Genomic DNA, 27118 nt, shown 5'->3' with positions numbered 1-27118 from the left:
CAGCGGTTGCTCCGGAACAATGTGAGATGTGGGGACTTCAATCGACGCGGGGGGCTTTTGAGATCCTCCGAAATCAACATTAGATACTCCGAAATGGCAGTGCCACACTACGAACCAGTAAAGGAAAAGTGGCGTTTCGACACAATGCTATTATTCTAGCAGTGTGCGGGCATGGTTATGTTAACCATATTATAAGGGAACGCCTTCGCAGCACTCACATTGGGATGCGTGGAAAATATCCCCTCTATTACCTCAAACTATGGCTGGGTTTTCGCGTTTGATTCGCTTTGTTTGCGAAGAAGACACTGCTTCTTACTTTGCTGACATTGGTCCCAGCGCCCATGGGCCACCTCAACAAGGTACCAAGCTGGAAGGATACAGCACGGTTGCGGACCTCATTGAAGCAAAAAATGCCACAGTCGCAACTGTTCTTCATGTAAGTCATCTGAAAATTTCAGTCTTTACTACGTCTAACGAGGTTTAAAAGCTGTTGGCACCATTACCGCTGGACGACATCCCTATTTACTGCGTGGGCTTAAACTATCATAGCCACGCTGAGGAAGCCAATGTATCAACTAAGAATTGTCCAAATACAATATCCAGGTAGACTAACAATGGGCTTTAACAGCTCCCGGTACCTACCTACCCACCTCTTTGGACAAAACCCGCTGCGTCGTTGGCACACCCTGGCGAAGCAATTCCAGTCAATGACTTTTGCGCGAGAAGTCTGTTAGATTACGAGGTAAGTTAAAAATGTGACGCTCTGCATAGACACTACTTCCAAGTCCGTTTCTACTGACTGCGCTGCTACATTCAAGGGAGAGCTTGTCTTTGTCACGTCAAAGGATTGCAAGGATGTATCCCCTCAAGACGCGGACAAATACATACTTGGCTACACAGTTGGGAACGATATCAGCTGCCGCAAATTTCAGCTACCCCAGAACTCAGGAGGCCAGTTTTTCTTTGCTAAAGCATTTGATAAATTTGCACCAATTGGTCCCACCTTGATTAGCCCTGAATTGTTCGCCAATGGGACAGGATATCAGGTGATTACCAAAGTTAATGGGGAAGTTCGTCAGACAGGCGATATTATGAAAGACATGATTTTCCCACCTTCTGAGATTCTCAGTCATATGAGTCAAGGTAGATTAGTATCTTACTCAATCTGCTCGTGACTTACTAATAGCATCACGCAGGGACGACGATTCCAGCGGGCACCGCAGTAATGACAGGTACCGCAGCCGGAGTTGGGGCGTTCATGAAGCCAAAGTCGTTTCTTCAAGATGGCGATATTGTGGAAGTTGAGATGGAGAGCGTGGGAACGTTAAGGAATGAAATCTCGTTCAAGTAGGTTGGCATTTATAAATGTTAACCTGCGTGCCTAACAGTTACCCAGAGTAACAGCCATGACTCGAGTAGTTGTCTCAATTCAACGAATCATAGTTAATATTGCCACCAGGTGGTTGTAACGTCTTAGGGTTACTGGGTACTTGGCGAGGTCTTGAGCTGGCAGAGATGACAAGCTAATATTTTGTTCTACAAGTGTTTAACACTTGAAACATTTTTGTAGCAATCTGTTTGCCCTTTAAAGCGCTTTGCTACACTTGTTAATACTTTTAGTATATTTCTCTGTGTATATAAATCTCCATTCCAATTCATGCGTGCTGCAGAATTCTCTGCAATAGATATCGGCAGAGTAGAAGCATCGTGTTAACTGACAATCATAACTTACAAGATCGGGCCATTGAATTGTTACAATATTCGCGAATAAATAATATATAATTAGCTCACTACATAATACACATACATATTTGATGCGTGATTTCGTGGCCGTGGCGATTTAAGCAACCACTAAGCAGGCGCGACGCGATGAGGTCATGTTACCCGATTCTATGCTCGAGTCTGGCCCGCAAAAGGCGCAAACAGTCAATCAGTTCCAGTGTAGAATTAGCACAAGAAAAGATGAAAAGATCCGCCCGAACAATTGCGAATCTGGTGAATCGACCAAGGCGATCAATGTATGCACCCGCGTTGTAATTGCCGGTAGAGCTGTGAAGAATGGTTTGATCGGGGACAAATGGATAGAATACCTCCAATTTATCCGATCCTCCTTGTACCGTGCAGTCCCTGGACGCTCGCACTTCAGAGTTCACTAGTCTTATAGAGTCTTCTGATAATATAGATGCGTCAATGGAGGAGTTTAGGACAGCAGACTTGGCCTCGTCGTAGAACCTTTGAGAATCTTCACTCGTAGCCACTATAATAAGTGTGAATGCACTCGGTGATCTCCCCAGAAGAGTGTCGGAGAGAACCAGCGTTCGACTGAGTGTCGACCACATATAAATTTGCGCCATGCGGCCACCTCCATTATACGCCTTTTCAAGGAATGCTCCTCCAACATCAGAAAAGCCTTTTCGTTCCTTCTGATTCTGCGGGTCTAATTTGCGCGGAAAGAGTTCAGACCAATCTAGAAACATCTTAAATTTGAGGGCTAGAGAGGCCCATAACGGGGTTGGTTGGTTACATAACCTGCCATTGAGCATGGAAAAAAAGGCGGCATCGTCGACACTTTTTCTCCGTTCCAATGCCCAAGAACTGAGAAGGTCTTGAGACAAGCTGATGTCTTTGGTGTTGCAGCCGTCATGAGTTACTAGCAAAGAAAGTCGCCACGCTAGTTGATGTGCATCACGCAAACCGCTTGCTATGCCTTGGCCAGCGAATGGAGGGAAGACGTGTGCAGCATCGCCAATAACAATGGTGCGCTTGTCGAACCATCTATTGACCACTTTATGAGTGAATCTGTAGGGCCGGCAGCGAAGAACCGTTATACAATCGAGGGGATAAGTCACTGGCGTCGACCATTTGCAGCTTGTGTTGTCTCGGTCACGGGTAATCATTGGTGTAATATGTTCCCAGAGAAGCTCTTCGACCTTTGTTGTATCATCAATATCGTTTTGCCGAAATTCGTGGCGCCATAGCCGTTCCTCATGCGGTCCGAATCTTCCAGCCGCTGTCGCCTTGCCCGGTGGGCTGCAAAAGTGCCAACCTTTCGGCCAATATAAATCATATATGTCATTTGGCTTGTATCCAAGGCTCCATAGTGGAAAATCGGGATGGCTCTCTCGAGTCGGTAGAGATATCTTCAAATTTGCCGCCACCCAAGTTCCATCGTACGGATATGTCCCAGTTTCCTGCTTGATGCCTGCAGATGTCTCGAGGAAGTGCTTCCTGACGACACCCACCTTGCCGTCTGCCCCAACTAACCACTGACAGGTTAGGCGATATATCACGTCGTCCTGGTCTACGTACTCGATTGTCGGAGGGTCATCCAGCAGCCGCGATGTCACGGTACATCCCGTACGGAGTATACACCAAGGGGACTTTTGTACTTGGCTTCTCAGAACTCTTTCTGATATTTGTCAGTTGAATGAGTTGATGCTAAATAATAGTTTCACTTCTATACCTAGTCTAGGCTGTATTTGGAGGAGCCCCTCAGGCACTACCTGCTCAAGCGAATTTGACTCGCCCACTTTTAAAGAAAAAAATGGTTTGGAACTAAATGATGTTTGGTGAAAATGGACTTTGTCCACCTCTACTCGATAATAGATTAGCATTGACTTCTTAAAACTTTGAAATGGGGGTTGACGCAATCACATACGATGTCCAATATATGGAAGCCGATCGCCCAAGCCCAGGGCGTGTAAAATTCTCACGGCATCGCCAGTCAGATATACACCGCGTGGGTCTTTCGTAATTTCTTGGGTCTTTTCTAAGATAACAGACTACAAGTCTCGTTAGATAGGTTGCAGCACGACGGCAGAACTTTGGGATGTAGCTACACGGATGCGGAATTTGGCGAGAGATAGCGCCAAGGTAAGTCCAGCTGGGCCAGCCCCAACAATAGCAACCTCAGTTGACTCGAAGTTCTCCATGGTTTGGCAGCAGTATCGGTTAGTTCACGCAGAAAGCTTTGGACTAATTTGATGAAGCCGAAACCTGTTCTTATATTATTCAGATCTATCTCCACGTCTTGTGCACTACATATGCACTATTTACTTCCACTCGATGCCATTGATTCCTAGAGACTAAAGGACTGTTTCCATGTTGCTCCGTCGCACATGTATCGGAGGATTCTCAACGGAGGATCTTCCGGCTACTGCATTAGTCTTGTGGGTCTCGAATACTACATACAATAATAGTTCACTATAATATAATACAGTACTCCGTACAGTAGGTTGCAAAATATTCTTGGCCCCTGTTAAGTTCTTAAATTTGAGTTTAACTGCATTTAGTAGTATAAAAAGCAATACATTTTAGTGCTGTAAATGGCTTATTATAGCACGAGCAATGCTATATTATAGTGCGGTGTATACTAAAGTATAGCGGCACTGTTGTAATTTACTATAATACAGCACTTATCTGCTATATTACAGCACATATTTATTAAATTCGAGCTAGCACTTACTTACTACATTATAGCAATTATCCACTCTATTACAGCACTTATTAACTATAATACAGCATTTATCTACTATAATATTAATAATATTATCTGCTACAATATAGCACTATATTATCTACTATATTATAGCTCTTACTTCTTATATTATATAGTTTATTTACTCTATTATAGCACTTATTTATTATAATATAGTATGCATCTGCAATAATATAGCGCTTATAATTATTTTTATTGCTATATATACTATTTTTACCTTATGTATATATATATTAGGTTACCTACTATTATTTGCTATAAATTAATTTCTTATAATAATACATATACTTTAACTATTAAATTATACTTTACTAAACTTTATAAGCTTTGCTATTTATATAATATAACTTTTTTATTTATATTATAATTATATAAATACAGCCTTAGGGTATTATATACTTGGTTAAAACAAGTTAGTTAGTTTTACTACTTGACTGGCTTCATATACTTGATTTTATAATTGAAGTAAGTTAGTGCTAGAAAAAACCTTATGATTTATTATTCTATTCACTTGTAATAGCTATAGTGTTTTTACAAGCTGAAGCTTGTTTTATTGGCCTGTTTGTAAGGCTTCTCAGAATTTAAACCTACAACCCTTCTCTGTCACCTGTGTGCTTGACCACTGCGCCACACAACTCCTCTCCTTGATTCTAGTGTTCAAATGCCGACTAGAATTACCGCATTTCCAAGTTCTAAAATTGTTTAGGCTAATTCTAATTATACCCGAGATAGTATATTTGCAGCTCAATATTGCCCTTAAAGAAGGGACCTTGAATCTTTCAAATACCTTAATTAACCTTATTCGGTTTTCTAAATATACTAACCGCGATTGCTTTTGAGATATTAGTTAAATAATTAATCATTGCCGAAATCAAAGCCGACATACGTTGCACTCTGTTTATTAGTAGGGTAGTAAATTCCGCTTTTTGGCTAAAGACAGCAGGTATGGATATCTGCAATTCGCTTCCTTTGAGTATGCTGTGATATGCTTTTTCCCACCGACATGAATTCAATAACTTCTATAGTAAAGCAATCTGCCTCAAATGAGACGGAAACAGGTATAAAAGGAAGTAAACCAACCAGGTAAAATGCCTGACCGTGATTGATTAACTACAAGCGCATTGTCTATTGCACAACGTATAGCTACACAAATAGTAAATATGGGATCAAAATCTGGATTTGCAAAACCAGCTGGCATCGCCATGCTAGCCATGTCATCATTGGCGTTTGCTGCATCTCTGACCCAAGTCTCTAATTGGGGTAATACCGACACCGGGGTCAGTATGTATATTTACGTACCTGACCGGGTGGCGACTAACCCTCCAGTTATTGTGGCGGTATGACTGATATTCATCACTAATTCTGCATGTCAAAGCTTACGATCCAACAGATTCATCCATGCGGGGGTTCTGCCAAAGAATATTTTACTCTTACCCGGCTACCTTCGTACGCGGATAGCCTTGGCTTCATCCTCATCTATCCCCAGACGACTAAGGATTCAAATTGTTGGGATTGCTACAGCTCTGCATCTAATACTCATAACGGCGGTAGCGACTCAAAGGCCATTGTAGCCATGGTTACATATACTCTCAGCAAGTATAATGGCGACGCCTCCAAGGTATTCTCGGTAGGATCCTCGTCTGGGGCTATGATGACACCGATCCTTATGGCTGCGTATCCTGACGTCTTTGCTGGAGGCGCAGGCTTTAGCGGAGTTCCAGCCGGGTGCTTCGAGAATGCAACCTCCTCTACACCATCCTCACCAGACCAGAGCTGTGCCCGCGCTCAGAAGAATTTTACAGCGCAGCAATGGGGAGATATTGCACGCGCTGAGTATGCGGGATACACTGGTCAGTACCCGAAGATGCAAGTTTGGGAGGGAACTGCCGATACCCTGGTGTATATTGGGAATCTTCAGGCTCAGTTAGATCAGTGGGGCAACGTCATGGGCTTGAGCTTTTCACACAACGAGACCAACACCCCGCAGTCAGGCTATACGAAAATTGTTTACGGTGACGGTACAAGATTGGTTGGCTACAGTGCTGCGGGCGTAGGCCACTTTGTGCCTTTCCATGAAACTGATGTAAGTACAACTCAAGATCTCTTGGACTTTGCCGCTGAGCTTTCTTGGCTTTGCCTCGTTGTTGTGTTCGACTGAGTTGACATCAGAACCCTGTTTACATTCATATGAAAGCTTAATAACACTAAGGACAGGTCCTCAACTTCTTTGATCTTCTTGACGGCACTTCCACAGGTACTTCTACACAGCCTTCAGGGCCAGCAAGCACGTCGGGAGCCAGTGGCGGCCCTAGCTGTACTGCAGCTCACTGGGTCCAATGTGGCGGAATTGGATACAGTGGATGTACAGTCTGTGCCTCTCCATACAGCTGCCAAGTCTTAAATAACTATTATTCTCAATGTCTATAAGAATAGTATAACCTGCTTTTATTACTAAAATGAATAGCCCTAAATTCAAGAATCTGAAAATCGAGATATATTTTTAATTAATATACCCTAGGCTATCTATTTCAGGGTTTATTTGGTAACAATGTATTAAAAGCTATAAGCACTTTCCCATACAGGCCATGCTTTTCTAAATACTACATCACGTTTCTTGGAGACTGGATAAGTTGCCTCTATTTATATATATTTTAAAGCGGTAAACTGAAAAGAAATTGTAGTATTAGCATCATTTGCTAATATTAGTTAGAGCTTGCAATGGCATCTACCAGAGCTGACAAGATAACATTCTGTGTTTCCTGGCTCACTGCATCTATCTCGAACAAGGATGATACCATTGTTGAAGTCGAACAGTTGTGACTAACAGGGACCCTATTTAGCCTGTCATTCAGGCAAGGCAACACAGCTGGGAGAGCAAGCACAGCATCCAACTCATGATTTGCCAAGATATCTCTTCTGTATGTGACTCTGGATCCACCAGCGCAATACTTCTTTACCAGTTCGTCAGTTTCGCCAATTGGACTGATTTCATCTTGCACTCCCTTATAGATAAACATTGGTATTTCTGGTGAGTCATTGCCCATGTCGTTTTGTGCAAGAATTGCGAGGAGAGAAGGATTTGCCATTAAGGCGTCGAAGTCGCGAAAATAGGACAAAATATTTTCACTTCCAAACAGAACTTCAGAGCAAACATGCTCTGTTGCTTTGAAAGAACTGGCTGTCGCTGGGATGAGATGCGCATCGATAATTGGCCCCAACTTTGGATATTCATGCACCAGGCCCATAATTCCGGCTGGTATAAGCCAAGAGTTTGGCTTATTGTTAACTTCGGTTATCACAGCCGTGATATTTGGGACAATACCACCAGCAGCGGCTCCCAATATTTTCAATTCTGGCGCATACGAAGGCTGGAGCTCTGCGGCAAAGGCACTGGCGAGACCCCCACCAGAATACCCCCATAAGACAATTGCAGGATCTTTCGACAGATGTGTCAGGGATGAAGAAGATAGAACTGCGCGTATGCCATCGAGAACGGCGTGTGCTGACTGGATATTTGCAAGGTACGATGCTTTGGGACCTTCGTGATCTGGGATGGCCACAACCCAGCCTTGCATAAGAGCCAGCTCGATGAGTAATGCAGTTTGTTCCGGTTGACTGGTTTGTATTATGAAGGATGGCGCGCAATCAATGTCCGCTGAGTCTTCAAAGTCTTGCAATGAAACTAATTTCCCAAGATCCGCGTTTTGTGGAACAAGGACGGTTGTCATCGCTGCCACCGCATCACCAAATGTGTTGGTTGTGCGATACAGAAATTGGAGAGATTGTGCTAAAGGAGGATAATTGGGGAGATTAACAGTAACCGGAACAGCCCGATGTCGCAGTATGTGTCCCGGGGAAGTCTTTTCGAAGCCATGCGGCGGAGTGTAGAACGAATCCAGGCTTGGCGGGATTGGAGCTGCAGATGAATTCGTTATAGGTGTACCAGCCGTAAGCCGAAAGGCAAGCAGTAGTAAAAATCCTTTAGTAAAGTAATTCATATTGAATGATGTTGAATGATGTTGCTATGTCTTTTGAATTCTTATGTGGATTAGAATCTCTTTTTATATATGAGTAGCTGGACACCCATGTTTGGGCCGAGGTTGATTTAAGCCCTGAACTAAGTAAGACCCCTTACTCCTTTAACCTGCCTTAAAAGTATTCAGTACAATAGACTCCTTAAAACATTCTAATCACAGCTATGGAGTGAACTTAGGCTAAGCTAAAGGAGTTATAAGATGCAGAATATCTCACCTCCGGGTCAACTTGACCACTAAACCCACAAATACTGCCACACTATTTATACTATAGCCAGTCAATTACCTACATATAGCTTCCTAACTTTGGAATAGATATTCATCTCCTCATGTCCATTCCCCTTGCTTCGTTTCAATGCCGATCACCGAAAATGACGTAGGCTGAGGACATTAAATCAGCATTTGGGTTTTCCCTACGTAACTCAAACTACCTCTTAGAAGTGAAGTGCCATAGTATGGTTGTCGATAGGGATAACATTACCCTTAATCCCGGCGATTAGTAATTGTCCTGTTTAATTTATATCAAAATTCCTATTCTCGCGAAATAGTCCACTCAGCTCGTATCAACAAAGCGGAACCGGAGACAATCGGGAGGTCGGATTATTATGGGTAGCAGCGCCTACCTTCAATATCGTCCCTTGTAATGGAAGACAAACAGGAAAAAAATAGGTAATATTAATTACTTCCTATAAAAATGTCCATAAACTGATTTTTTCCACGCACTAGAAGAAGTAGAGGTTGCAATACTTGGCACACGCAAAGAAAATTCAATAAATAGCTTTACTTTTATTATTGAAGGCTGCTTTAATACACGTGCTTCAGTCTTGAATGTGTTTATTCAATATTGTGTCTTTGCTATTCTAGTATGACCTGTTCTTGCAACTATAAGCGTCTGCAAGCAGTGTGCTAATGGTTGGTTAGGCAGTTGGTCAGACATCAGTTTTATTTACTACATGCATGTTTAAGAATTCCACAACTATACGAATCACTGTAGATATATTTGGGTGCGACAAAGATTGTTTTCACTCAATGCATTACCATTGTATATGAGTTCTCGAATCCATATACGTCTACACCAGACAATTGGCCCAACCATTTCCGATTTGTAACAATATCTAACCACGCTATCAAGGTATATTTTAAAACAAGCCCGTATACTTCTTGACTTCTCTTACAGAGTAGCGCTTACCAGATACAGCTGTGGTATTGGGTTCGTTGCATAAGGCAGCTGCTGCAGTAAGGGCATTATCGCAGTTGGTTTCTACGTCATTAATCTACTCACGCTGCACCACCACGTCAACTCGGTTACTAGAACTGGTTAGATGTCCGCCTACATAATGGTCAAAACTGTAATGGAGGACTTGATCATGCGCACGGACGAAGCCCGGCATGTCCTCTGCTTCGCCCAGATATGCAAACGACATCCACCCGGGTAAGATCACGTTGACGATCATTAAAACCTTCTGCATAGCGGCATAGATGAATATAATTCTGGGCTAATGGTTGATTTCTTGTACGAAAGCTCGAGGCTTTGATTGGCTCCAGGAAAGGGTGTACTCTCTCTCAACAGCAACGTCAGGGAGGAGTTCATCGGGACTTGGGACTTCTGAGAGTAGGGTTTTCGTGATAATACGCGCAATGCGAGTGCATTTTCGAATATGAACGCGCCACCGGCATGATCCGAGTGGGTATGATTATAGTATTACGTGCTTGTCGGTGATGTTGCCAATAGCATATTGACGGTTATAGCCAATAGATGAGGGCGTATCAATAACAACTACCCCGTCAGTAGACACCAGGGAAAGGCAATTATACTGGTTGTGCGTCACCATGTAGGTGCCACTACCAAAACTCTCGGCTCCATATCCAGCGCTATTAAGGGGAGGCGGTTCGGTAGTTATTGGAGCCTAAGAAGGGATGTTGAGAATTTCCTAACCACTGCGAGAAACGCTAAATAACAAGCATTGACCAGCCTCATTTCTGATGCATTTCCAGTCTTGAAGAGATTTGGGTCTGAGAAACAAATTCTGTCCAAAAGCGTAAATGCTAAGTACGATTGCTGTAGTTCATGAAGGACATCCGGTTTTTTATTGACGGTCATGATAGATGCAAAAAGGGCCTTTTCCCCATTTTAGTAGTAAGTAGCTGTACATAATGGCATGTCTATGTAGAGCAAGGCGGCCTACCCTATCCTACGGCACACAAGGCATGAGAATGTTTCCACATTCGTAAACATTAGGTGAATCAAGCTGCGGGGTTTGTTGACAAATACATTACTAAATTAGCTAGGGAGCATTATACACCTAGCATTTGCTTCTTTGGGACCACCTAGATACTTCCTCTTATGGTAGTGCTTCGTCAACTAGTAGCCTCATTGCGTGCCATTGGTATTACTGGGTTAAAAGCATGATCACAGGCCCATCCAGTGGTGAAACAAATATATATAAGATGCTCGGCACGAATGCGATCTCATGCGTGATTTCAGACGATAAAGGACTCAAAATACTTCGTTGGAAGCAAACCACCGCCACACCTCCCTAATTAAGGGTACAAGATCAATATGTCAGTTAGCGCTATATCGAAATTCCAAACTCTCAAGCAGGAACATAGCTTTCTGTTCATAGTTTGTAGGTATTACTTGCAACCGTATAATTTTTGTATGCCAGCACGTAATTATTAAACACGTTGCCAGATTATCGTGGTCACTGGTGCCCGTTCTGCATGGCATACCTTTCGAGTTTGCAAGACCTAAGCCCAACCATCACCGCGGCGGGGGGGTATCCAGTGATTGTCTCTGCGCAGGATGAGGAGCACCTTGCCCAGGTTCGGTCTTCTAGTGGATATACCGGCGAGGCAATTAATGATCCGGAGAACATCCTAGCTAAGCACTTGGCAGCCAATGATATGGTTACTGTTGCGATTACAGAGAGGGAAGGATATCCGCATGGCATGGCCCAGCCTGCAATTTTGGTAATGAAATACGATGGAACCGTCATGGAAAGTTGGGCCATTGCCCCTTCTGAGGTATGATCGCATGATCGCTTATGGTCTAACCTTAATATTATAAGTTACTTACTGATGTTAACTACTCCAGATGAACCTAGGAGGAGCTAAGGACCGTCCTGACCTTCAGGAAGTATGGGAAAATGTCAATTCTAAGCTCAACAATAAACAACCCTCTTATGCGCATTTTACTAACCAGAAGGAACTGGATGATCTTGCGAGAAAGCTCGGTTTTGTATAATAGCATAAAGCGCGAGATAGTCTATGATATACAATTTACATCTCTTTCCTAACAGCGGACCTGGTTGTAACATATACATAGTATAGACTGGATAGAATGTTATATTAAATATTATATTCTTAAATACATTATATATTTGCCGTAGAGATATAAGTGTTCAAAGTATCTCTTGAATGGGCAACTTAATGTATTGCTGACACTGAGCAGGAAGAACGGCACTCACTGCTTTTACAATTTTCGCTGACATGCCCTTGTTCCACCAGAACCTTGGAGCATTGTGTAAGAGCAGCGCAAAGTGAGCAAATATAATGAGTGACGCTGGTTGTCTTCGTTCCAATAACTCCACATATCTAGCAGGAACTCTAAATAACCATGAGAAAGAAAGGCCGAGATAATACGGTTTGTTGACAACGTTGGGGGGGTGTTGGTCACTTTGAAACTGGCGGGGACTGCGGTGTAGCTCAGCAGTGGTTGCTTGATTGGGTTTGTTAAATATTTGAGTCCGACTAAAAATGTCAACCAGAATCATCAAGACCTGTAAGTTGACTTCGTTTGCTTCGTCCTGTCCTTCAGCAGACGCAGAAGCATCCCTGTCCTCTATTATGTTAGAATTAGATTTGATTGCCGTCCACAGGTCCAAGAAATACTGAGCATTGTGAGCTGATGATGGAAGCACTAAACTTGCTCTCTGAGATGGCACTCGTGAGTCTGTGTTTAGGACATCGCCCCAAAAGAGCGCGGCTAATGGCCCCGCCGCCAACCAATCGCCATGACGCTTATAGATGTCAGATGTGCCTCGGTGAAGTCGGAGCCAGTCCAAAACGGCTTCGAAGAGATTATTATTCATAAATGTGGCAGATGGGTTAATTACCGTGCCGGCAGAGGCAGGAATGTAGAATTCGGTGAGAAAAGAAAAGGCAAAAAGCGAGTTACAGTTCTGACGGGTAATATGCCCAACTTTCGACCGGAATTCTCTCAAGGCTGCATCTTGTTTACTGGCTGCGACAATTGAAAGACGCTCGGTTTCTCTTGTGGTCCTGCCTTCCAGGCTAGTCAAGTGTAGGGCAGAGAGCGCCAATATACCCTGGAGCAAGAATGGATGCTTAAATGCAACCTGAATAGCGCTTGTACCCCAGGCAAGCTGGGCTTCGGGGACATCTGAGAGCGTCATGGCTGTGTGGTTGGAGAAGTGATATAAAAGGCGCATATCTTCTAAGGTATATTGAGGCGGTTCTTCACTGAGACTTGCTTGCAAACTGTGCAATCGTTGAGAAGAGAGGATTCCTTGTGGTACCGGGCCTGGTCGCTGGGTCGGAGCCCCCCATCTCTCGTCTCCCTGTCCGCGCCGCAAGGGTTTCATACTCCATAAATGAGGCGTGATGGAGACGAAACTACAATCCAGCTGAAGTCTAGAACAATCGCCACATATCGGTGACCGTTCGTCGCACTTGACTCGACGCCTTTTACATTGCCTGCAACCAGTCCTAGATTTAAGACCCAATCTAGGCCGAGGTATGCTGAGAAAACGGTGAGTAAGGAACGAGTACCCACACGGGTCTCTGCTGATATCCAAGCACAATAAATCCGGTGCGACCGGCAATGATGATGTGGACTGAAGAGATTTGAGAAAACTGTGATTAAGAAAGACTTTAAAAAAAAAGGGAGGTGTAGCCACTTCGGACTGGATCAATAGATCGGCTTTGCAACCTAAAAAGCCTTTTGACTTGATGTACAATCAAAATGATTTCTAAGCCGGAATATTGCTCACTGACACTTGTTTAACTATGTAGGTAGTTCAGTGAATCCCACTCGGCTGCTCGTACCGACAGCGCAATGATTGGCTTAATGGACGAAGTGGAACCCTTATTAGTGCCTCAGTACACTCCCTAGGTATCATTGAATCATTTTCACAGAAAAAACCTGCAGAAGGGAGAGCTCAAAGGTCCTTGTTGCAGGCTAATTTCAATAGGTTTTATAATCTATATGGAGAATAGGAGGGATTAGGAACGAATTGTAAACTACATGATCCCAGCATGGGAGCCCGCCGCACCGCTCGCACCGACCGTAGAATAATTGGCTCGCTGGCCTGCTGGGCCGTGTGGCACCCTTCATCCTAGCGTTCATCGCACTGCACTCTCCATTATTGGATAGTCGAAGTCCGCTCTGATCTAAAAGCTGTTCTGTATATGCATCGTCTCTAGTTTCGTGCCAAGGTATAAGTCGAAGTCGGACAAACTACAAAAGGCATCCTTTGCAATGGGTTACAGTCCAACCTGTCCTTCACAAACCAGACTCAAAGCAAAAGTCAACACAGTCCTAGGACAAAGTCAAGCATATTTTCTTCCTTGAAATTTATTTTCTTTTTCACAACATCCTTACACACGGACATACACATCTAGCTCACGATCTATTCCAAATACATTCGACATGCTGGGAAAGATCGTTCTTGAGGAAGCGTATGAACGCGCCGGTCGAGAGGAATTCTCTCGTCAGCTAACGAAAGAGTACATGGCTCCTGCTGGCCGTGAACTCTACATGCGAAGGATCCATGATATCAAAGGTGAGCGCCTTCGTCTCTCTGACGCCCACGGCATTGGCTACACGATTCTATCTCAGACGGTCCCTGGAATCCAAGGAATTACCGATCCAATTGAAGCAGCCAAAGAGGCTACCCTTACCAACAACTGGCTCGCCAACGAGATCAAGGGCCATCGAGACAGACTGGGTGCTTTCGCGTCTTTATCTATGCACGATCCAACGCAAGCCGGGCAAGAGCTCCGCCGCTGCGTTTTGGAGCTTGGCTTCCACGGGGCGCTGCTGAATGATTTTCAGCACGCTGGCCCAGATGGCGCTACCTACCTTTTCTATGACCAGCCGCACTATGATGCATTCTGGAAAGTGGTCGAGGAGCTTGATGTTCCGATCTATATCCACCCGACTGCTCCGTCTGACGTCGTTCGGGAGAAGCTGTATGCGGAGCGACCCTACTTGATCGGTCCCCCTTTATCTTTTGCCAATGGGGTAAGCCTCCATACTTTAGGACTTATCACCAATGGAGTCTTCGACCGATTCCCAAACGCGAAACTCATCATCGGCCACCTTGGAGAGCATATACCCTTTGATTTCTGGCGTATCAATCACTGGTTCGAGGATGTAAAGAAACCATTGGCTAAAGAGGCAGGCCGCGTTATGTGCCAGAAGACTATTTACGACTATTTCAAAAAGAACATCTGGGTTACAACTGCCGGTCATTTCTCGACCAGCACCTTGAAGTATGTTGTCAACGAGATTGGAGCGGACCGTGTCCTTTTCAGTGTTGACTATCCGTATGAGACAATTGAAAGGGGCTGCGGCTGGTGGGACAATGATTCTAAAGCTATTCAACAAGCCGTCGGCGGAAGCGATAATTACTGCCGCATTGGTCGCGAAAACGCAAAAGCGCTCTTTAAATTGGGTTCCTTCCACGATTGCGACGAACCCGTCGTCTAGATCTGGTTACTTATAGATCACCATGAGCTTTGAACGGCTCTCTGTTGAGATTGTTTATTGGTGTTAGTGTAAGTGATAGTTTGTGTTATTAGGTTGCATATTCTATTACTCCTTATATTAGCATGAAATATACTCTCTGTGCTATTTTGGGTGCTATATATATTAATATTTTGTAATATATAGAAAGAACTCACAGGAATAAAACTAGGTTGCTAAAGGCTAGCAATATATTAGCTTTAACTCAAATGTATAAATCAAGGACACTACGGCTATTAATACGTAATCCAGCATTAGACTATAACGCAAGAACCACCGCCAATTATGACCCCGACACCGCCAGCGGCGGAAACATAGCCAGAAGACGTCAACAAGCCAAAGACAACACGGTCAAAGCATGAACACAACCGAGAGCTCCCCGAACACAAAAACGCCAGAACCTGTGAATGAATAGATCCGGACATGGCGAAAACCGCTCACCTCCTCGGTGCCGCTGAAGAAGATGACTGTCCTCCCTGGCCTGCCCAGGCGACAGTTCCGTCCCTATTCTTATGATAGTATTGTCCGCTGATTCTATCCAACTGCCAATACTGATCTTCTACTCCTGTTTGTGTGGACGAGCTGCTCTTAGTTGATCCTGAGAGATGGGTAGCATAGCGGTCACGAAAGTGAGACATCTCTATATGCAGAATCTGCAAGGCCTTCGTGACGTTTGCGTGTTAGTCCATTTTTATACGCATATGGATGCTGCTTCAAGAAGTTGTCTCGCGCTTGAGCGTGTCTGAAATTGGGCCATTAAATTAGCAGAGTCTACCAGAGACTTTACGATGATGGCCTCAGTTGTTAAGTCTGAGGCGCCCGAACGATACTTACGCAAGCGTGTCAGTGGCTGCTTCTGCAGCTGGTTGAAGCAGACTGCTATGCTGACGTTGGGACAACGTTTCGATCGGGGTTCTCCGGCTCCCAGTATGCATCACGTAGCCGTCCCAATATCGATCCACAGATACGTTTGCTTCATTTGTCCGTTGTTTATATCTGTTGTAGTCTCTTTTTACTTCGTCTAATAGATGCTGACCCTAATAGGTGGTCAGATAGCAAATAGGATTAAAGTGGGAACTGGAAATATAAAGTATATAGGATGGACAGGTATATCAAAAGCCTATATAATAATTAAAGGGATTCCAGAAATCTTAAATAGAAATCCCTTGAGAAAAAGAGCGCTAGGAAATTGCAAGTTTGCAACTGTTAAGCCAGGATATTAGACTCTAAGCCAAAGTTCTATATAAGTCCCAACATGCGCGCGGTAATATAAAACAGCAAGGCCTGATAAAGTTGCTCAGTGCGTTCAGGTCTGCTAATTTATCGGCCTAGGAAGGATATTAGGCGCCAGGTAAGGTAGGCGGGCCGGGGCCTATGAGGCCACAAACGCACACAGGCCTCGGTGCCTCCCAAGATAGAGCTCTCTTCAGATTTAAGATACAAGGCCGAAGATGACTTCGAAAATGGGGCTGAGCTCATCAAGAAACTAACTAACTCCTGCCTGTCACAGACACGTCCAATAAATAACCACCCATTAGGAGCAGCCGACCTAGGACGGCAACGCATGCCCCTGTCTTCTCATACCAACAGAAACGGCATCGCAGCAGTTAAAGGGCAAGGCGTCTAAGGGCAGCCTGCCGCCTTTATCAGCCTACACTAGTAGCGCCCACACAGACCACCCCGTAGTTATATATAGAAACATTTTATATAAGAGCTCTAGTAAGTCTGAGTGGAGCCAATATAGTCTGGGGTAGGTAATTCAGGTAGGCGCTACCGGTGTAAGCTAATAAAGGCAGTACACTACATGCCAGCCCTACCCCCAAAGTTATAGTCTCCAAAATATGCCGAGATGTAGATAGCAGCGCAACTTAGCCGATGGGTAGCCCATTTACCTATCCATTTATGTACTACAACTCAATGTTCACTCAGAGCCTCATAGTACCCGGGTGGTGTATAGTAGGGAGCTCTGTCATCAAACTGTTACTAAACAGGTTTATAAAGCAGTCCTTGTTAAGGCTTACAACGAACCGGATAGTAACATCGCGTCCGATGTATTTTCATTTTCCCTTACACATTAGAAGTTGTCATAGCATTAAGCTTTCATTTCTAGTAATATATTTGTAGTGAATAGATCACCATAAATGAAAGACAGAACCAAACTCTTCAATTATCCTCTCCATCTATTCCCAGGGTATCTTAACGCCCTTCAGCCGTTCCTCGGCGCTTTTGCCCTTATATCAGTTGAATTGCAGATTCACTCTTGCTTATTGCAGTTAATCACTTACCACAGGGCAGAAAATCCTATCAGCGTCCCAGAAAACAAATGCCCTTTCTCAAAGAGGGCAGTTGAGGATGCTGTCGTAAAGGATTTTAAAGTAGACTTCTTCTTCCAAGGGCTTAAACCGAAAATAGCCCAAGTTAGGGTAAGAGAGATGATTATTGTTAATCCCGTCAGGCATGGTGGTCTTTAGGCCAGTGTGTCATGACCTAATACTTAAGGTTGCGACGATGGGCCTACCGGGTAGGCATAGATAGATTAACATTAATCCGTCATCTAATTATAGACCACTCAACAGAATCTATTATTAAGTACGCTGAGTGTAACTTAATGAACTTAACTATTAAGTATATTAAGGACATCCAGCCAACTGGATATATAAGTTTACTTTTTATGCTTTCTTTAGAGAACTTAAATAACTAGTTATTAATATAGTTTATACCTATAAATTAAAAAGTACTTTTAATTTTTATTAGTAACTATTATTATAATATTATTGCCTATAGGTTTTTTAACTTATTCTTTAATATAAACTTAAAGAATTTATTTTAAATTTATTCTTTAGAAATTTACTTTATATTAACTATTTAATATATAGTTTATTATATATTAATAACTTTTATTTAAATAATTACTAAACCTATAGGTAATAATAAAAATATAGTAAATAATAATTAATAAAGAATTACTTTTATATATAAAGAAACTTAAGAATAATATTTATTATTTACTTTAAAGTAAATAATAATTAATTTACTTTTTATATAAATTAAAAAACTAAAGAATTAATTAAAAAATAAAAAAAAAAAAAAAAAAATTATTAAATTTAAGTAATTTAATAACTTTAATAAAAATAATTTAAAAATAAATAAATTCTTTATTAAATTAAATATTTATTTTAGTTATTTTTTAATTAATTTAAAAAATAATAAAAAATTAAGTTTTTTTTATAGTTAACTGCTTTATAAAAACTACTGTTAAATAATTTAAGCTTATTTTAATAAATTATAATACTATAAAAGAAAAACTTACTAAAATAAAGACTTAAATAAATAAAATTTTTAATAATTATAAAACCTTTAAAAATTAATTAAAAAAATCTTTTAAAATTATAAATAAAAAATAAAAAATAAAAAAAAAACTTAGGTTTTTATAATAAAAAAAAGCTTTATTTAAATATACTACTATTTTTTTATACCTGCTTACTAAAGTTAATTAAACTAAAGAAATAAAAAAAAAAGTTTATTATAATAATATTAAGTTTAAAGTTAAAGATAAGCTATTTAAAGAAAATTAAAGTAAAATTAAATTTATTAAATATATTTAAAAGGCTATTAATATTAATAATTATAACTTTAAAAAAAAGTAAAAATATAAAATAAAAAAATATAATTACTTTTTAATTTTTTAATAAAAATCTTAATATTATATAAATTAAAGTAAAAAATAAAAAAAATATATTATAAAAGATAATAAAACTTAATTAAAATAAATAAACTTTAATATTATTAAAGTAATTAAGTTTAAAAGAAAATGCTATTTTTATAATAAACTAAACTATAAAAAAGTATATTATTACTTTAAAAAAAAATAAAAAAAAAATAAAAAAAGCTTTAAATAAAATAATAAAATTAATAAAGCTTAAATAAATATTATTATTAAATTACTTTATAATAGCCTTAGTTAAACTACCTATTATAATAATATATGCTTTATATATAAAAGCAATAAGGATAAATTAAAATATTACTTAAAGAAGCTAAAAAAAATAAAATTCTAGAAAAAAGTTAAAATTAATATTTTAATCTTCTATAAGCTATTTAATAATAAAAATTTAAATTTTAATATAGAATTAATTTATAAATACTATAGATTTATTAATATTATTTATAAGTATAATAAAAAATAAATAATAATTTAAAAAGAAAACTATAACTATAATAACTATTACTTATAAAACCTTAATTATAAATACTAAAGATACCTAGACTGTAGATTTATAAAAGAATATTAATATAATTATAAAAGTAAATAGTAATAAAATATAAAAGCTATATATAAACTCTTTAAAGAAAAAGATAAATTAATTAAAGAATACCTTAAGGAATAAAGAAAAGTATAATTTATAAAAAAATAAAAACTTTTAAATAAAAAAACTAATAAAGATAAAATTATTTATAATAAAAGTAAAAGAATTTATAAGTATAGTTTTTATAAAATAAATAAAAAATATTATTAATAAATTAATATTTTTTTAAATATATACCCTTTTATAAAATATAAAGTTACATTTAAAAATATATATAATAGCAATAATATTAATAATAATAAATATTATTAATATAGTTTTTAAGAACTATAATATAATAAAACTTACCTAAAGTTTAATAGAAAAATATATAAATACTTATAATATTATTTATAAAATATAAATTACTATTATAAGAAACTATAAAAGTTAAATAAATTAATTTTATTTTATATATATTAATATAACTTCTATTACTTTTAAAACTTTAATTATAATTATAAAGAATATAATATTTATAAATTAATAAATAAAAAATATAACTATATATATATTTTAAAAATATAGGTAGAAGAAAAAGAAAAATAAAAAAAAAAATAATAGTATTTTAAAAAATATTTACTATAGAAAATAAGTTTAAAATAAAAATAAAAATAAATAAAGGCTATTAAATTAAACCTTAAAGATACCTATACCTGTATTTTAATTTATAATATTCTTAATGCTTTTAATAAAGACTGCAGGAAATATTATTAAAAAGAATATAATAATATATACTGCTAAATATATATACTTAATAAATTAATAAATTAATAAAGCAAGTAATTAAAGAGAGTTAAAGTATAAAATTACTTAATAAACTATTTTTTAAACTGCAGTATATAATACTATAGAAAATATTATAAAAAAAAACACTAGTTTTATTAAATAATTTAAAAACTTTTATAAAAAAACTATAACTTTAATAATTATTTAAAAAAATAAAAAAATAAAACCTTAATTAAAAAATATTATTAAATAATTAAAAAATAAAATAATTAAATTAAATACTAATAGTATAAGAAATATTAATTTAAGATATAGTAAAAAAGCCCTTTAAATATAATTATTATTAACTTAATTAAAATATTTAAAAAAAAACTAGTAATTAATAAATATTTAAATTAGCAATTAATAAAGATTTATATAAACAGCAGTTTAAATTATAATTTAATTGCTAATAGCTTAATAAACTGGCTTAAAATATTATATATTATTAAAAACATATTATTAATTATTTTTAATATTATAAATATAAATATAAAAATAACTATTATTTATAAAATTAATTATCTCCCTATAATAGTTATTAATTAAACTAAAGATATTAAGTTTAATATACTAGACCTATAAAATTATAATATTTTACTAAGATATTTATAATTAAAAAAATATAACTTTATAATTAACTAAAAGATAAAAGAAATAACTTAAAAAGAAAATGCCTCCCTGAAGTTATAACTAGGCCAGGAAGGGGGCAAGGAAAGTAAAAATATACTTATAGATTTATAACTAAAACCTCCTATATAATTAAAGGAAAAGAAATAGAATAAAAAAAAAATTAAAAAAACAAAAATATATAAAAAAGTTAAATTTAACTTTAAAAAATTACTAATATTACTATAATATAATAATTAATAATAGAAAATAAAAATTATATAAATTAATAGAATTATTATTAAATATTATATAAAACTAGCTAAACTTAATATAATATTAATAAAAGTAAAAGAATAAGCTAAAGTTAATAAAAATAAATATTACAACCTAATACTTAAGGTTACGACAATGGGCCTACCAGGTAAGCATAAATAGATTAACTATAATCTATTAACTAATTATAGACTACTTAATAAAATTTATTATTAAGTATATTAAGTATAATTTAATAAACTTAACTATTAAATATATTAAAGGCATCTAGCTAATTAAATATATAAGTTTACTTTTTATGCTTTTTTTAAATAACTTAAATAGCCAGTTATTAATATAGTTTTATACTTATAAATTAAAAAGTATTTTTAATCTTTATTAATAACTATTATTATAATATTATTGCCTATAGGTTCTTTAACCTATTCTTTAATATAAACCTAAAGAATTTATTTTAAGTTTATCCTTTAAAAATCTACCCTATATTAACTATTTAATATATAGTTTATTATATATTAATAACTTTTATTTAAATAATTACTAGACCTATAGGCAATAATAAAAATATAGTAGGTAATAGTTAATAAAAGACTACTTCTATATATAAAAAAACTTAAGAATAATATTTATTACTTACTCTAGAGTAAATAGCAATTAATTTACTTTTTTTATAAATTAAAAAACTAAAGGATTAACTAAAGAATAAAAAAAAAAAAAAAGAAAAAATCCTTAGGCTTAAGTAACTTAATAACTTTAATAAAAATACTTTAAAAATAAATAAATTTTTTACTAAATTAAATACTTATTTTAGCTACTTTTTAATTAATTTAAAAAATAATAAAGATTAAGTCTTTTTTATAGCTAACTGCTTTATAGAAACTGCTGCTAAATAGTTTAGGCTTATTTTAATAGACTATAATGCTATAAAGGAAGAACCTACTAAAATAAAAATCTAAATAAATAAGATTTTTAATAATTATAAAACCTTTAAAAATTAATTAAAAAAATCCTTTAGAATTATAAATAAAGAATAAAAAGTAAAAAGAGAACTTAAGTTTTTATAATAAAAGGAAGCCTTATTTAAATATACCACTACCTTTCTACACCTGCTTACTAAAGTTAACTAAACTAAAAAAATAAAAAAAAAAGTCTATTATAATAATATTAAATTTAAAGTTAAAAATAAGCTATTTAAAGAAAATTAAAGTAAAATTAAATTTATTAAATATATTTAAAAGGCTATTAATATTAATAATTATAACTTTAAGAAAAGCTAAAAATATAAAATAAAAAAATACAGCTACTCTTTAACTTTTTAATAAAAACTTTAATATTATATAAATTAAAGTAAAAAATAAAAAGAATATATTATAAAAAACAATAGAACCTAACTAAAATAAATAAACCTTAATACTATTAAGGTAATTAAATTTAAAGGAAAATGTTATTTTTATAGTAAACTAAACCATAAAGAAGTATATTACTACTTTAAGAAAAAGCAAGAAGGAAATAAAAAAAGCCTTAAATAAAACAACAAAACCAATAAAGCCTAAATAAACACTATTACTAAACTACCTTACAACAGCCTTAGTTAAATTACCTGCTATAATAATATATGCCTTATATATAAAAGCAATAAGAATAAATTAAAATACTACTTAAAGAAGCTAAAAAAAATAAAATTCTAGAAAGAAGTTAAAATTAATACTTTAACTTTTTATAAGCTACTTAATAATAAAGATTTAAATTTTAGTGTAAAATTAATCTATAAACACTATAAATCTACTAATACTATTTATAAGTATAAGGGAAAATAAACAGCTACTTAAAAAAAGAATTATAACTACAATAACTACTATTTATAAAACCCTAACTATAAATGCTAAAGATACTTAAACTATAGATCTATAGAAGAATATTAATATAATTATAAAGGTAAATAGTAATAAAATATAAAAGCTATATATAAACTCTTTAAAAAAGAAAATAAATTAATTAAAGAATATCTTAAGGAATAAAAAGAAATATAATCTATATAGAAATAGAAACTCTTAAATAAAAAAACTAATAAAAATAAAATTATCTATAATAAAAGTAAAAGAATTTATAAATATAGTTTTTATAAAATTAATAAAAAGCATTAGCAGTAGATTAATACCCTTTTAAATATATACTCCTTTATAAAATATAAAGTTACCTTTAAAAATATATATAATAGCAATAATACTAATAATAATAAATATTATTAATGCAGTTCCTAGGAACTATAATATAATAAAACTTACCTAAAGTTTAATAAAAAAATATATAAATATCTATAATACTATTTATAAAATATAAATTACTATTATAAAAAACTATAAAGGTTAAATAAATTAATTTTATTTTATATATATTAATATAACCTCTATTACTTTTAAGACCTTAATTATAATTGCAAAAGATATAATATTTATAAATTAAAGAATAAAGAATATAACTATATATATATCTTAAGAGCATAGGCAGAAGAAAAAAAAAAATAAAAAAAAAAATAATAATATCTTAAGGAATATTTACTATAAAAAATAGGTTTAAAATAAGTATAAGAATAAATAAAGGCTATTAAATTAAATATTAAAAACACCTATACCTATGCTTTAATTTATAATATTTTTAATGCTTTTAATAAAAATTATAGAAAATACTACTAGAAAAAATATAATAATATATATTATAAAATATATATGCTTAATAAATTAATAAATTAATAAAGCAAGTAATTAAAAAAAGTTAAAGTATAAAATTACTTAATAAATTATTTTTTAAACTATAATATATAATACTATAGAAAGCACTGTAAAAAAAACACTAGTTTTACTAAATAACTTAAAAACTTTTATAAAGAAACTATAACTTTAATAACTACTTAAATAAAAAATAAAAAAATAAAACCTTAATTAAAAAATATTATTAAATAATTAAAAAATAAAATAATTAAATTAAATACTAATAATATAAGAAATATTAATCTAAGATATAGTAAAAAAGCCCTTTAGATATAATTACTATTAACTTAATTAAAATATTTTAAAAAAAGCTAGTAATTAATAAATATTTAAACCAATAACCAGTTAAAATTTATATAAACAGCAGTTTAAATTATAATTTAATTACTAACAGTCTAGTAGACTGGCTTAAAATACTATATATTATTAAAAAAACATTATTAATTATCTCTAGTATTGCAAGCATAAATATAGAAATAACTATTACCTATAAAACTAATTATTTCTTTATAATAATTGCTAATTAAACTAAGGATATTAAGTTTAATATACTAGATCTATAAAACTGCAATATTTTATTAAAACACCTATAGTTAGAAAAATATAACCCTATAATTAACTAAAAAATAAAAAAAATAACTTAAGAAAAGAATATCTCCCTGAAATTATAACTAGGCCAGGAAAGGGGTAAGGAAAGTAAAGACACACTTACAGACCTACAACCAAAACCTCCTGCACAATTAAAGTAACAAAATAAAAAAAATAAAGCCAAGAAAATAAAAATATATAAAAAAGTTAAATTTAACCTTAAAAAATCACCAATACCACCACAATACAATAATTAACAATAAAAAGCAAAAATTATATAAATTAACAGAATTATTACTAAATATTACATAAAACTAGCTAAACTTAATATAGTACTAATAAAAATAAAAAAATAAGTTAAAGTTAATAAAAATAAGCTTTTAGCTAAAATACTATAATAATATTAAAAGTATAAAAAGTTATACCAGCAGGTACTTAAAGAAAAACTATTACCTTACTTAAAATAAAATTATAAAATTATTTTTAAAGATAAAACTTTACTAAAGCTTTATAAAATTTATAACCTTAATAAAATTAAGCTTAAAATATTTAAAGAATAGCTATAAATATAATTAAATAAAGAATATATTAAGGTATTAAACTCTTTAGTAAAGTACTTTATTATCTTTATATTAAAAAAGAATAAAAAGTTTTATTTAATTATTAATTATAGATAGCTTAATAAAATAATTATTAAAAATAAAATACTTTTACTATTAATTATTAAAATTAAAGAAAGACTATAAAGTATAAATTAATTTATAGCCCTAGATTTTATAAAAGCCTATAAACTTATAAAAATAAAAGAAGAATATAAATAAATAACTACTTTTAAAATAAAATATAGATTATTTAAATATTTAATTATACTATAAAAACTTATAAATATACTAGCTTTATTCTAAAAGAAAATTAACTTTATTTTTAAGAAATACTTAAATAACTTTATAGTAGCTTATATTAATAATATTTTAATTTTCTTAAGGATATTAAAAAAATATAAAAAATATATTTATAAAGTATTATAAAAGCTGTAAGACGCTAAACTCTTTATTAACCTAGATAAATATTAATTTTATATATAATAAATTAAATTCCTTAAGTATATTATTATATTAGAAGAAGTTTAAATAAATCTAGATAAAGTTATTACTATTTAAAATTAAAAACTCCTAGAAACCTATAAAGAATTATAAAGTTTCTTAAGATTTACTAACTATTATTAAAGATTTATCTAAGAGTATAGCAAAATTATAAAACTATTAACTAATGCTATTTAACTTAAAGAAAATAAAAAGAGTAAGAAAAAATAAAAAAATAAAAAACTATCTTAAACTAATAAAATAAAGTTAGTATTTTAGAAACTTAAGAATGCTATTATTAGTAAACCAATACTTACTATATATAACCTAAATAAGCCTATTAAAATTAAAACAGATACTTTTAACTTTACTTTAAAAAAAACCTTAGGGTAATAAAATAAAAATAAAAGACTTAAGCTAGTAGCTTTCTTTTTTAAAAAACTATATAGTCTAAAACTAAAATATTTTATTTATAATAAAGAATTCTTAGTAATTATTAAAGCATTTAAAGAATAATAATATTATTATTTAAAAAATATATATAGAATTAAGGTCTATATTAATTACTAAAATATATCTTACTTTATAACTATATAATAACTCTTTATATAATAAATTTATTATTTTAAGTTTTTAATAAACTTTAACTATAAGATTATTTACTGTAAAGGAATAGAAAATAAAAAAGCTAATGCTTTAAGTTAAAAAGAAAAATATTTTAAAGAAATTTTTAAATTTAAAGTATAAATCCTATATAAAAATAATTAAAGAAATTATAAATAAATTAAAATTAATACTTTATTTATTATAGAAAAATATAATTCTATCTTTAATAAAATTAAAAATTAAATTAAAAATTAATAACTAAAATAGTTCCTTAAGGAAGTAACTATAATTAATAGACTTTTAAAATAAAGTAAATAAATCTAGGTACTAGAGGAACTATAATTAAAAGTAATTTAAGATATTTATTGCAGTATAATTACAGCAGTATATTAAAATATATAAACTATCTATAACTATATATTATACTATTACTGCTTTAAAAGACTTAAATAAAAAGTTAAAGAAGTTATTAAAAAATGCAATATATATAAAAAAACAAAGGATAAATAATATTAGCTATATAAGAAATTATAACTTATTTTAGTTCTTAAATAAAATTAATATATTATTACATTTAACTATATTATTAATTTACTAAAGTTAAAAAAACTATTAACTAATATAGTCTATAATAATATCTTTATAATAATAAATAAGCTCTTTAAATAAGCTTACTTTTTACTACATAAGAAATCCTATACTATAAAAGATTTAATATATCTTTACATAAAGCATATATTTATAAAATATAAATTACCAGTAGAAATTATATTA

The 27118-nt window shown here is 33.7% G+C and overlaps 7 protein-coding genes across 10 annotated transcripts; 4 read left to right on the top strand and 3 right to left on the bottom strand.

Annotated features, from left to right (window-relative positions):
• Positions 1-166: 166 nt before the first annotated feature.
• TrAFT101_009477 (uncharacterized protein) lies at positions 167-1548 on the top strand. Of its 2 annotated transcripts, XM_066128670.1 has the most exons (6): positions 167-436; positions 488-568; positions 629-742; positions 819-1143; positions 1197-1347; positions 1397-1548. In XM_066128670.1, the coding sequence occupies exons 1-6, from the start codon at positions 260-262 to the stop codon at positions 1467-1469; spliced, it is 921 nt and encodes a 306-aa protein (XP_065984790.1). In that variant the 5' UTR covers positions 167-259; the 3' UTR covers positions 1470-1548. The 2 variants fall into 2 exon arrangements, with proteins under 2 accessions (XP_065984790.1, XP_024761587.1); XM_024901905.2 differs by having other exon boundaries at positions 1197-1548.
• A 270-nt stretch (positions 1549-1818) lies between these two features.
• On the bottom strand, positions 1819-3328 carry TrAFT101_009476 (uncharacterized protein; the record flags this gene model as incomplete). Its single annotated transcript, XM_066128669.1, has 2 exons — positions 1819-3259; positions 3310-3328. The coding sequence occupies 2 exons, from the start codon at positions 3326-3328 to the stop codon at positions 1881-1883; spliced, it is 1398 nt and encodes a 465-aa protein (XP_065984789.1). The 3' UTR covers positions 1819-1880.
• A 2215-nt stretch (positions 3329-5543) lies between these two features.
• Positions 5544-7099, top strand: TrAFT101_009475 (uncharacterized protein). 3 transcript variants are annotated; one of them, XM_066128668.1, is made up of 5 exons: positions 5544-5835; positions 5889-6125; positions 6202-6348; positions 6486-6581; positions 6713-7099. In XM_066128668.1, exons 1-5 carry the CDS (start codon positions 5659-5661, stop codon positions 6923-6925), a joined length of 870 nt encoding a protein of 289 aa, XP_065984786.1. In that variant the 5' UTR covers positions 5544-5658; the 3' UTR covers positions 6926-7099. The 3 variants fall into 3 exon arrangements, with proteins under 3 accessions (XP_065984786.1, XP_065984788.1, XP_065984787.1); XM_066128667.1 differs by having other exon boundaries at positions 5889-6348; positions 6417-6581; XM_066128666.1 differs by having other exon boundaries at positions 5889-6430.
• Positions 7100-7200: 101 nt separating this feature from the next.
• TrAFT101_009474 (uncharacterized protein) lies at positions 7201-8496 on the bottom strand (the record flags this gene model as incomplete). Its single annotated transcript, XM_024899955.2, has 1 exon — positions 7201-8496. The coding sequence occupies one exon, from the start codon at positions 8494-8496 to the stop codon at positions 7201-7203; it is 1296 nt and encodes a 431-aa protein (XP_024761590.2).
• Positions 8497-10990: 2494 nt separating this feature from the next.
• On the top strand, positions 10991-11833 carry TrAFT101_009473 (uncharacterized protein). The gene is made up of 3 exons (XM_024906696.2): positions 10991-11159; positions 11225-11556; positions 11627-11833. Exons 1-3 carry the CDS (start codon positions 11093-11095, stop codon positions 11774-11776), a joined length of 549 nt encoding a protein of 182 aa, XP_024761592.2. The 5' UTR covers positions 10991-11092; the 3' UTR covers positions 11777-11833.
• A 30-nt stretch (positions 11834-11863) lies between these two features.
• On the bottom strand, positions 11864-13389 carry TrAFT101_009472 (uncharacterized protein). The gene has a single exon (XM_066128665.1). The coding sequence runs from the start codon at positions 13134-13136 to the stop codon at positions 11934-11936; it is 1203 nt and encodes a 400-aa protein (XP_065984785.1). The 5' UTR covers positions 13137-13389; the 3' UTR covers positions 11864-11933.
• An 814-nt stretch (positions 13390-14203) lies between these two features.
• On the top strand, positions 14204-15265 carry TrAFT101_009471 (uncharacterized protein; the record flags this gene model as incomplete). Its single annotated transcript, XM_024906697.2, has 1 exon — positions 14204-15265. One exon carries the CDS (start codon positions 14204-14206, stop codon positions 15263-15265), a length of 1062 nt encoding a protein of 353 aa, XP_024761594.2.
• Positions 15266-27118: the final 11853 nt, after the last annotated feature.

The sequence above is a fragment of the Trichoderma asperellum genome, chromosome 6, assembly GCF_020647865.1.
Source record: "Trichoderma asperellum chromosome 6, complete sequence".
NCBI classification, from domain to species: Eukaryota; Fungi; Ascomycota; class Sordariomycetes; order Hypocreales; family Hypocreaceae; genus Trichoderma; species Trichoderma asperellum.
The sequence above is the reverse complement of the archived record's forward strand: the minus strand, read 5'-3'. Positions and strand labels throughout refer to the sequence as shown.

Excerpts from the sequence above, each read along its gene's own strand:
- TrAFT101_009477 (XM_066128670.1), top strand. The coding sequence starts at position 260 with ATGGCTGGGTTTTCGCGTTTGATTCGCTTTGTTTGCGAAGAAGACACT. Across the intron at positions 437-487 it reads CAGTCGCAACTGTTCTTCAT|CTGTTGGCACCATTACCGCT; the intron begins GTAAGTCATCTG and ends GAGGTTTAAAAG. Across the intron at positions 1,348-1,396 it reads AGGAATGAAATCTCGTTCAA|AGTAACAGCCATGACTCGAG; the intron begins GTAGGTTGGCAT and ends ACAGTTACCCAG.
- TrAFT101_009475 (XM_066128668.1), top strand. The coding sequence starts at position 5,659 with ATGGGATCAAAATCTGGATTTGCAAAACCAGCTGGCATCGCCATGCTA. Across the intron at positions 5,836-5,888 it reads ACCCTCCAGTTATTGTGGCG|ATTCATCCATGCGGGGGTTC; the intron begins GTATGACTGATA and ends ACGATCCAACAG. Across the intron at positions 6,582-6,712 it reads TGCCTTTCCATGAAACTGAT|GTCCTCAACTTCTTTGATCT; the intron begins GTAAGTACAACT and ends CACTAAGGACAG.
- TrAFT101_009473 (XM_024906696.2), top strand. The coding sequence starts at position 11,093 with ATGTCAGTTAGCGCTATATCGAAATTCCAAACTCTCAAGCAGGAACAT. Across the intron at positions 11,160-11,224 it reads TAGCTTTCTGTTCATAGTTT|ATTATCGTGGTCACTGGTGC; the intron begins GTAGGTATTACT and ends ACACGTTGCCAG. Across the intron at positions 11,557-11,626 it reads GGGCCATTGCCCCTTCTGAG|ATGAACCTAGGAGGAGCTAA; the intron begins GTATGATCGCAT and ends TAACTACTCCAG.
- TrAFT101_009472 (XM_066128665.1), bottom strand. The coding sequence starts at position 13,136 with ATGAAACCCTTGCGGCGCGGACAGGGAGACGAGAGATGGGGGGCTCCG.